The following is an 11,539-nucleotide window of genomic DNA, read 5'->3' on the forward strand; positions in this document are numbered from 1 at the left end:
GTTTTATCTTATGGAGTCACGGAAAAAATATTAATTTTACTTCATTGCTATCACATTTGAAGAAGGTTTTCACATTAAATTCATACATAAGGTTTAATATTATATCTATGATGAAACACAATGATGAAGAAAATAAGGTTATAGAAGGGAAAAAAATGATGAAGCTATTCTTTATTCTACGGTTTATGACCGTATTTACCTAGTCAACGTAATTTAAAACGTACTTCTTCGTTCGAAACATAAAGTTTGATTCCATTAGAATTCAGGGTATTTAAAACGCTTTTCATAAAACACACTGTGTCTTGTCACGTTTATTTACTGTATTATACTATTCATAAAAAAGATCATGTGAATGTGTACATTTGTACGTGAATAGATGTAAATGTTAATAGTATACGGAAATGACAACACATTCTGTTTATATTATATTGACCTCCTGCAAGTAATTATCTGATGACAATTTTCTGTCTGTCAAACTTCATGTATTCAAATACATTCATATTTCATAAAAAGGTTAGATAATTATCTTTGAAAAAGTGTTCAAATCGAAAATTGTTACTGCAACGCGATACACTTAATGTGATATAATATTAAACAACTTCTGCCACTTGGTTACAGTAATAGTGTTTAATAATGTTTTGTTTCACGTTAACACCGGAATTATGACAACGGAAGTGTCTAATGTTGTCAATTTGTCAATATATTACAGTGCATCATTTTAAGACATTAAGCAATTATATTCAGCACTACAAAATTCAGAGTTTAAACTAAATAATTTATAACAATCACAAAATATCACAGACTTGTGTCTCAAATTAAACTGCGTATAGCCGAGTATTCGAGTAGTTTTGCTATTTATATGTTACAGCACGTTTTTTTCCTATATTGATAATATAAAGGCTTCAAATAATGGCACGTTTTTTTTTTTATTTGAAATCGATAATTGCATTAATTATTAACATCATGATCATATTTCGGACAATTTTGATTTCGGATATAAGTTTTGTTAATTTATGTTATGTTTTTTTGTTTCGCGGAAATCATGAATGCACGCGGAAATCATGAATTCGAGAGGTAGCTGAAATTAAACGTCACGAATAATGGTGTATATCAAAGCGCAATCAAAGGGAATACCTAAACCATGACCATGTTATATGTCCACATTTTTGTAGTTCTTTAAATATGCCAATGTATTAATTAACATAAGCAATCACATTTGTTTAAAACAAGTAATTAACATGTGAATATCGCAAATTTCAATTCTCGATACCGGAATAGTTGTGCACTAGGAAGACGTGCAAGTTTACCATTTAACCAACCTAAAGACACTGAAATTACCCATGCGACCAGTGGAAAGACAAGTGGTATGCACTTTTAAGTATTCAGACAGTAATATTTTTAAATTTTACTTAAATATGATGACTTGTTTGGTCCTGATTGGTAGATAGGAAAGTCCGTGTATGATATTTTGCTTTGTAAATGTTAATCACATGACGAAGTGAACCTTCAGATCTGGAAAAAAAAGTCAGGTCAGTTTGGAGACTTTTAAGACAGAAAAATAGGGGAAAAACATCAAGAATTACTAGCTGTAGTGTTTCGACTTTTATCTCCTGAGAGCATGTAATGGATTAGCATAACCGACGGATTCTTACGTCTGTAGTGAAAAGGGTTCAATGTACAGTAAACTGTAAAATGACTCATGTTTTAACAATAAGCAAGACTCATTTAAGATACCAAAGCAGACATCATATTAAATTCATAACAAACAACGACCAAACTTGGTTAAGACTTTATTGATTCAGACTTAAGTTATAACAATTCAGTATTGTAGCATGTTAATAAATAGTTCAGATAATTATTTATTACAGTAACAAAACGAGTGAGAAAATATGATTATGTTATGCATCGTTGATCTTGTTTAAGGACGTTACCTGCAGGTTTTTTAATATACATATACGCGAATCATGGAATTTCTAAACATAATAATAGAATATGAAAAAAACATTTTAAACAAACATAGTGTGTTACCGGTCTGGTTTTTTCAGTTACTTGTCTTTGAAAAATGTCTTATTTGCTAACGTCAAGGGTAGATAATTCACAGACAGTATTCTCTTTCAACTTGTCATGTTGCAGTTTCACATTTAGGTCATTGTACAAAATGTCAAAAATTGACAACAGAGCATAGTTTTATTGATAAACCTAATATGCCGATGTGCTTATAAAGCGATATATATTTAATTATAATAAAAGAATTGTCTACCTCTTCACTTTAAGTGAAAAAATTTCATGGACTTTAATGACTTTTTGTTTTGTGACTTAGAATAATATCAAAGCAAAAATAACCAAAAGCAATAAAGGAGATTTTTCAGACAAATGTATCAGTAATCCGCCTTTCTAATTGTTGTGGAAGATAAGGAAGAAGTTTAACTTCAATTCAACTCAGTCTTATAGCAAAACGATTTGCTAAATGTTGATAGATAAAATATCCAATAAATGATGTTATCAATTTACTTTAGTTCATCTTCTCTCTACATAATAAACATAAAAGATAAAAACTATTCTACAGTAACGGTTATCCCAAATACCGTTCTGTCAAGGATTGAATAAACACGTGTGACAATTTCTTCTCCTTTTGTTAGGCAAGCAATGTTTTAATACGATAACCTCTTTTAATTTTTAGATAACAATAAAAGTTCTAACACAGTTTATATGAAAACAAAAAGTACAGAATAGAAACCGTGACTTCTGTAGGATTGCAACAGAAGTCATGTAAATAAGTCATACAAATACATACATTTTTAACAGTTAAAGAGTTTAAGCAAGGATATCCATTTTGGTTGTTGAAGTTTTCAAAGTCATGCTTTTTTCTTTAGCAATTTGTTATTGTGGCAAGTTTGGTCCCTCTTTCCGCACATTCGGTTATATATTTTCTACACTTCCCCCATAGAGGTCGAATACAAACGTTTACATGCCTTTTACAATAGCTTACGATCTCTTCCACGATGAAGCATCCCAACGCCGCCCTTTTCTGTCTTAGTCCTAAAACGGTAGAACTTTCGTTATTCTAATACATATAGATATATAATTTCTCTCTAATAGAAGAATCAAAAAGCTATCGAGGAAATGAATTTCAAACAGACATTAGAAAATGGACGTGCTTGACAACTTTTTTTCAACTGAAGAAAATACGAAAAATATTACTGACTCTGGTCTTGGTCAAAGTGCGACTTATAAGACTTATAACAAACGTATATCACTGGTTGAAGCACTACGCACTCGAAGACAATTCAACAAACGTAAACGACTACAAAAATAGAAAAAAGAAGCAGAAGTGAAAGAGGTAGGCTTGAGGACAAGTATAGTAACATGGACTTCACAACACATACTATCTGTCGGAGTCTTCAAAATGCTAATAGTGTCAGAAGAAACATTATAAAATGCAAATTTCAGAACAGCTTCTCCAGTAATGAACGACACCTTTCAAATGAATAAACAAAAACTCATTTTGGGCCTTGACGATCCAAACGTTTACACAGACAAACGATTTACACAAAAGAAAATTTACAACACTTACGAAAAAAACAACAAATTTAACAATACAATTGTACCAACAAACTTGACGAATATGTTGCACACATTCACTAATTAGTCCAGGTAAAGAAATACACATGGACATTACAACCTAGAGAAACACTGTAGTACAAAAGCATCTGACATAGGAAAAGGCTTCTTGGTGACATAAGAAACAAGAACGACCTTGTAAATTCACTAAATTTAAAATGTTTTTAGATGTAGGGCTAGAAGGAAATCTTCTCAGACGATTCAAAATAGAATTTACGATAAAGATTAAATAAGAGGGCTACCTAATGGACAACAATACAGAAGTATTAAAGCCAATATACACACAAACAAGAAGGGTTACAAAAAAACCAGATCTAAACAATTACGATGCAAAATGGAGAAAAGAAGTTGAAAAATAATAAAAACATGAAACTCCCTGCAAATTGGGAAAGTATCAAAAGGACTTCTTTGATAGTGAAAATTACATGACGTAGCGAAACTTCCAAGCGGGAAATCTGTAAAAACATCTGTAAAAACATATGTCATGCTTATTAGAGAAGAGAATAGGGATGAACTCATCAAGAGTAACTTTTGGTAAATTTTTGGATACAATTTGTCTTTTTTATCTCCTATGTGTTCGAAATGGGACTAACAGACGAATTCTTGCCTTTAAGAGATGAGAAGGGTTTAAGGTACAGTTAACTATGTAATTAACTGACTGATGTTATAATAACTAAGAAAGAATCATTTTGGAAACCATAGCGGACGTCATAATAGATTCATAATAAACAACGAACAAACTTGGTTAAGACTTTATTGATTCAGACTTGAGTTATAACAATTCAGTATTGTAGCATGTTAATAAATAGTTCAGATAATTATTTATTTCAGTAATAAAACAAATGAGAAAATATGATTATGTTATGTATCATGGAGACGTTACCTGAAGTTTTTAATACACATATATATGGGCAAAATGAAAACTAATTAATGGAATGTTTTAACATCATATTAAAATATGAAAAAAAATCTTTTAAACAAACATTATGAGTTACTGGTCTGGTTTTTCAGTTACTTGCTTTTGAAAGTGAATTTCTTGCTAACGTCATGGCAGATAATTCACAAAAAGTATTCTCTTTCATCTTTTTATGTTGCTGATTCGCATTTAAGTCATTGTACACAATTTCAAAAAATGGAAAAAGAGCACATTTTTATTCATAAACCTTATATGCAGATGTACTTATAATGCAATATATTTGAAAAGAATTGCACGTCTACCTCTTCGTTTTAAGTGAAGAGTATCAAAATTGTTTCATGGGGACTTGAATGACTTTTTGTTTTGTGACCAATGAAACTATCAAAGCAAACATAAACCAAACACAAACAATAAGATTTGTCTGACAAATGCATCAGTAACCCACCTTTGAAATTTCTGTGGGAAATAAGCAAGAAATTAACTTCTATTCAACTCAGTCTAATTAAAAACGATTTGCTAAATGTTGATAGATAAAATATCCAATAAATGATGCAATCAATTTACTTCAGTTCTTCTCCTCTCCAACAAAACACACATGAAAAAATAAAAACAATTCTACAGTCACCAAGTAGTTTTAAGTGTTGTTTCAAAAGGTTATCCATAATACCGTTCTGTCAAGGTTTGAATAAACACGTATGTCATTTTCTTCTACAGTAACTTTTATAAGGCAAGCATTGTTTAAATTTCAAATAGAAATAAAATTTCTAACACACAAAAAGCATAGAATAGAAACCGTGACTTCTGTTGGATTGCAACATTAGTCATGTAAATTAGTCATACAGATACAAACATTTTTAACAGTTAAAGATTTTAAGCAAGGATATCAACTTTTGTTGCTGAAGTTTTCACCACGATTTATTTTCCTTTTTTAGCAATTTATTGTTGTAGCAGCAACCCTTGTCCCGGTTTCCGCACATTGGGTTCTATATTCTTTACACTTATTATTCCACCAACGAGTTTTGGAACATACATTTTCATGCCTTTTACAATAGCTTACGATCGCTTCTGTGGTGTAGCATCCCAACGTCGCCCTTTTTTGCCTGAGTTCTAAAAAGGTAGAGCTTTCGTTATTATTATAAATATATTTACATATTTTCTCTTTGAAAGATTAAACAAAAATCTACCGAGGAAATGAATTTCAAACAAACACTAGAAAATGGACGTGCTTGACAACTTCTTTTCAACTGAAGAAAATACGAAAAACATAAATGACTCTGAACTTGGTCAAAGAACGACTTATAACAAACGTATATCACTGGTTGAGGCACTACACACTGGAAGACAATTCAACCAACGAAAAGGACTACACAAATAGAATAAAAAGAAGCAGAAACGAACGGGGTAGGCTTAAGTATAAGTATAGCAACAGTGACAACACAAACTATATTTCGAGTCCTCAAAATTCTAATTGCGCCACAAGTACCATTACAATATGCAAATTGTCGACCAGCTTCTCAAGATATGAACGACACTTTTCAAATGAATAAACCAAAACTCATTTAGGGCCTTGACGATCCAAACGTCTACACAGACAAACGATTTACACAAAAGAAAATAAACAACGCTTACGACAAAAACAAATAAAACAAAACAAATGTAAAAATGTAAAAACAAACAAAACAGAATTGATGAATATGTAATGTTGCACACATTCACTAATTCATCCAGGTAAAGAAATACACATGGGCATTACAACCTACAGAAACACGTGCAGTACAAAAGCATCTGACAGGGGAAAAATCTTCTGGTATGACATAAGAAACAAGAACGACTTGCCTAATTCATTAAATGTAAACGATTAAGTATTTTCGATAAAGATCAAGTGAGAAAACTACCTAATTAACAACAATACAGATGTATAAAAAAACAATATACACACAAAAAAAAAAGATTACAAACAACCCTAGATCAACTGAACAATTAAGGTAAACGATGAAAAAAAAGAAATTAGAAAAATAAGTAAAACATGAAACTACACTCCCTACAAATTGGAACAGAATCAAAAGGACTTCTTTGAAAGAGAAAATTACTTGAAGTTGGAGTAAAGGGAAACTTTAGGATACTTGAATGAATACTCTAGCAGCCAGAAACACTTGTAGAGATATGCCAGTGAAGATTCAGAGGATTAAACAGACCATGCTGACAAAATATAAAGAAGAAGATGGAAAATAAAAATAAATTAAATATATATTCTCACAATACTGTAAGGAAATGATTGATATTTGATTAATAAAATGTGTGTATGTTTATTGATAAGTGAACAATTAAAGAACATCATATGACAAATAAATGGTGTTATAAAATAAGATGACTTACGTCCAACTAAAACATTATATATTTTTATACAAAGTCATGTATCTAAATAGTAAGTAATTGTATATTAGATAAATGAAATGTCTATGTTTATGTTCTTCTCTTTAAATGTGAAAAGATTTATTCTCATTTTAGGTGTTTTTTGGCCAAAAATATTTATATTATTTCCAATTAACCAAAAACTATAAACAATTTTTACATATCTAACTATTAGGGTTATAAAAAGGGTATCTATCTTGACTTGACCCGCCTGGATTTTCCTAGTCTATGATCTCTCACGCAGAATGTGATACGTTCTTTATATATCCATAATAGTCAACTCTTAGTTATAAATCAACGTGTTCTTTCATTAACTCTTTCTATATTTATTCCTCCTCGTTTGTAAACTATATCAGCAGACATAACGTAATGACATTACTTCATCATAGTCACATCTGGTCCCGCGTCTTCACAAATATGATTTTCTTTCCATCAGTTGCTTATGTATGTATGTGATATTAGCAATACATATAGCAATATATGAAAAGAGAGAAAAAAAGGGTATTCGAATAAACATTGATATCACTTGATTTATGTTAAAAACTTTATAAAGTCTTACCGTTGCTAGGTTCTCGATCCATGTCCGTGTCAGTCTTACGACAATTTGTTGGCTCTAGGAAGACAATATCCCGATCTCCACATTCTGTAAGATCGATTGATAATTCTTCTTGCATGTCTTTTGGAGCATTTATACGTTTGAAACAAGTCGGGGAATCAGCTGACTGGAAAATACATGGAAGTGTTATTAAGAAAAATGAGTACAGTGTGGTTATCTTTTAGTTTAAGGTCAGTTTTAATTTAATTTACTTTGTCAAGTAATATCGCCGTAAAACATAGCTAAAAATCAAATGTCTTTTCATTATATCGAGTATATATTCAATATGTATTGTAAAAGATCTATTATAGTTCAATTAAATATTTTTTTTTATAAACTACAACCAAATTTTACCTCATAATTAAAAAACAGATTATGACGCAATGTCTTATAAATTCTATAATGAAATTCTTATAATTGTTAACAATATTCAGTATTACCCTGATTAGAAACCGTGAGACGAGGCAGGAATTTTCGTCTTCAGGCTTTCCAAGCTGATATCCCTAAAACAAGTGAGCGTTTATATTAGTTTTCTTATATCGTTTGTTGCCTGATTCAGGCAAAGGATTTTGAAATTAATTGCAATAAACTGTGAAAAAAGGACATATATTTGATATATTTTCAGTTATATGATTATGATGTTTAACACCAAGACAGGAATGAGAAGGGAAAAATTAAATTTTTGCAAATATATCGTATAACAATATAATATTACAAACAAATGAGCTATTTAGTATGAGTATTTTTGGGCGAATAAGTAAAGCTAAACATTTTAACCACAACTCAAAAAACCAAGTGAAGCATCAAAAAGCTGCAATTTTCTTAAAATATTATTGAGGGAGATGGAATGATGGGTCTTTTATCACTGAGAAGTATATTTATTGACACTGTGTATGATTCATCTTGTAAAAACTTGATAATATACAATTACTTACATCATTTTCAAACACGTCGATTTCCGTGACCCTCTTACCAGTGGTTCTTTCTTTAATAATCAGCACGTTTTCTTTACCCTTCTTATGCGACTCGATTCGAAAGATCTAAAATATGGAAAGTAGTGTTTTATATTGATTTAAAGATTTTGTTCCATTTAACGATATTTAGTGCTGTACAATTGCGTTCAAACAAATATATCCTGGGAAATCAGCCCATATAGTTACATATTCATTTATTATGTTGTTTTTCAAGTGGGTAAACACGTATACTGCATGTACTCACAAGAAATAATACAAGTTGATATTATTAGGCTTGAAGCAAATAATACAACGATTGGGTTTGAAAGGTGTTGGTGCACCCAATTAACCAAACACATTAAATTATAAGGTATTGCAATAAATGATTAGTTCTTAGTACTTACTCGTAGCTGCATTGTGACGTATTTACATGTTACTAATTACGGTATATATATGTGAACAGCAACAGTCGGAATTACGTTGTGCAAGAACCAACACTACACAAACTTACCTTTTCTTCCAAAGTAAATGAAATGCACAGCATGCCAGCCAGAATTAAAACACCGAAGAACTGCATGGCTATTTCGTTTGAATTCTACTGTGTTTGCGTTCCTACAATAAATGAGACATTAATTATTAAGCTGGAATAAAGAACTTTTCTGCAAAAGTCTACAATTACCTTCTCATTTCAATTATAAGTACAACCTAAAGCAACTCCGTCTTGGAGTGACAAGTTTTTGTTTATGTTGAGGTGCACTAGAAAAATTAATTTGTAATTGCATACTTACACGCAAAAGAAAATGTTAATTGAGATATGGCATACAACGTTTGTCAACTTAATACTGTAAGTTAATTCGTTACCATGAAGATCATATCCAATATTAACAAACCGATCGCAACCACAAAATCATTACGAAGGTGATAAATCTGAGATTGATTCAAAATATTACAATCTATGCCGATAAAACAAACCTTGTTATTTTCGTTTTGACTTTTGTGACGCTTAAACCTAAAGTAATTTGTCTATATATACCACCTAATAAGTCATAGCACACTGTAGGTAATTGAATGGCTTTTACGTTTGTTTCCCGCGCTCTTATGAAAGACTGAAGTTGCTGTAATAATGTTTTGGTTTTTTTACCTTGTCAAGTGAATAATATTTTTAAAGTATAATAAATTCGCCTCATGTCATATTTACACCATTTAGACAATATTCTCCCATATATCATGTCATAAATTTGTATTACTAATACTATATAAAGTCTTTCGTCAATCAAAATTCGAGAAATATAATTGCATTATTATAAATATATATAGCAGGTAATTCATTGTTCTAGAACCAAATTTTACCATTTGGAACTCTCCAAACAGTTGTTTCCTCCAAATCTTTTACGACGAAAATTCATATGATACATTTTTATTGCTTTTATCAATATTTTATTAATGAAAATGTGTGTATTGTAAATCAATTAATTTTAAAAATGATTCATGTGGCTATATTATTAACATGCACAAATAACAACAATAGTTATAAATATTATGATAATAACAACATAAATTATACCACTTATAATGATGATAATGATGATGATGATTACAGCTATATATGAATAAATAATCAGATATATCTAAAAAAAAAATAAAAAAAATAATAATAATAAAAAAGAAATAAAGAAAGAAAGAAAAAAAAAGAAAATAAATAATTAAATAAATAAACAAATCTGAATTAATAAGAAAATGAATAAATAAACTAATAGATAAATAAATAAATAAGTAAATAAATAAATAAATAAACTAATAGATAAATAAATAAATAAATAAATAAAATATGTGTTAATTGTATAATAAAGAAGACATACCTGTAAGAGATGATCCTTCGTCCTCTACTAATGCAGATTGTGGGCGCCTATTTATTAAGTTCCTATTTTTTCTTCCTGAAAGTGATTACCCAATCAAGTTCAGACACGAATTACGTCCTCTATTAAATCCTTTTGAGACAAACCTTTTTTTATTTTTTATATATTACAACAATCGTTTTGTCATGTGTCATCTGTTTCAAATTGATATTAGATAAACAGTTTTCTGGTGTAAACAATGAAAATACTGAAAACAATTTAAGGACTATTCTATGAAAATAAAAAAATAAAAATATTTTTTAAAAAATGACCTGTCAAAAGTTTCTTTTATCTGTTAAAGAAGAAATGGTTGAAACAAGGAAAATATTGACATCTGCAACATATATGCAAACAAATACATTTTCATTATTTTAAAACATGTAATATTTAAACACAAGACACATATCCTGTTTAAGAAATTGGAAGTATATTTTGTCGATAAAACCGACTTTTTTTCATTTAAAAATGCATACTGATGAACATCAATGAATCAAAATACGACTTTTATTTATCTATTCTTAAAAATAAATCATGAAAATTTGCGTTTTAAGGAGGTCCAAAAGACTAAAACTAAATAATTTGAATTTCTTAGATAGATCAGCTGGGACACTAAAACAGAATGATATGCAAAAAGTTAATTAAGAAATATATGCTGAACAGAACTGCAAATTGTACGTTTGTGCTATTTTGCCCGATTTGAGTGCGCTTTTCAATTCCGGGCAATTTTTCATAATTTGTATAATTTATTCTGGAAAAACGGAATGAGCTAATGATTTGGAATTTTGTACAAATGTTTTGGCTCTAGATTTGCATAAAATAGAATATATGTTTCTAAAATTTATTTCCATTCCCGTCATGTCCAAAAATAAGTGGAGAACCTTTAATTTTAAATCACCATTTAATAATCCAATGTTTTGCAAAAATATTGTTTGTAAATGACCCGGCATATCTACATTACAATTTATAATTGTCTGCATGCATCTAACCTAATATATTATTTAGTTTATTGAGCTACAGGGATTTCCTCTTTTCCAGATTTTTATATACAAATAAAATTGAATGCAAGGACAAAATCATTTGAGATCGCTTTCAGAAAGTAGGCACTTCATTTTCCTTAAAGTTTGGTGACATTTTTATGGTCATATAA

The 11,539-nt window shown here is 29.8% G+C and overlaps 1 protein-coding gene across 2 annotated transcripts; it reads right to left on the minus strand.

The window, feature by feature from the left end:
- Positions 1–2,573: 2,573 nt before the first annotated feature.
- Positions 2,574–10,471, minus strand: LOC132724338 (uncharacterized). Of its 2 annotated transcripts, none has more exons than XM_060709179.1 (6): positions 10,357–10,471; positions 9,009–9,109; positions 8,480–8,584; positions 7,985–8,047; positions 7,509–7,671; positions 2,574–3,039 (listed from the first exon to the last, which is right to left on the minus strand). In XM_060709179.1, exons 2-6 carry the CDS (start codon positions 9,072–9,074, stop codon positions 2,870–2,872), a joined length of 567 nt encoding a protein of 188 aa, XP_060565162.1. In that variant the 5' UTR covers positions 9,075–9,109; positions 10,357–10,471; the 3' UTR covers positions 2,574–2,869. The 2 variants fall into 2 exon arrangements, with proteins under 2 accessions (XP_060565162.1, XP_060565160.1); XM_060709177.1 differs by lacking the exon at positions 2,574–3,039 and adding an exon at positions 4,362–5,644 and having other exon boundaries at positions 10,357–10,412.
- Positions 10,472–11,539: the final 1,068 nt, after the last annotated feature.

Source organism: Ruditapes philippinarum, unplaced genomic scaffold (genome assembly GCF_026571515.1).
Source record: "Ruditapes philippinarum isolate M1 unplaced genomic scaffold, ASM2657151v2 ctg6314_1_1_1_1, whole genome shotgun sequence".
NCBI classification, from domain to species: Eukaryota; Metazoa; Mollusca; class Bivalvia; order Venerida; family Veneridae; genus Ruditapes; species Ruditapes philippinarum.

Bases quoted from the DNA above. Each gene is read 5' to 3' on its own strand.
- LOC132724338 (XM_060709177.1), bottom strand. From the start codon at position 9,074: ATGCAGTTCTTCGGTGTTTTAATTCTGGCTGGCATGCTGTGCATTTCA. The intron at 8,585-9,008 runs GTAAGTTTGTGT...TCCATATTTTAG, and splicing joins CATTTACTTTGGAAGAAAAG to ATCTTTCGAATCGAGTCGCA. The intron at 8,048-8,479 runs GTAAGTAATTGT...CACTTGTTTTAG, and splicing joins TCGACGTGTTTGAAAATGAT to GGATATCAGCTTGGAAAGCC.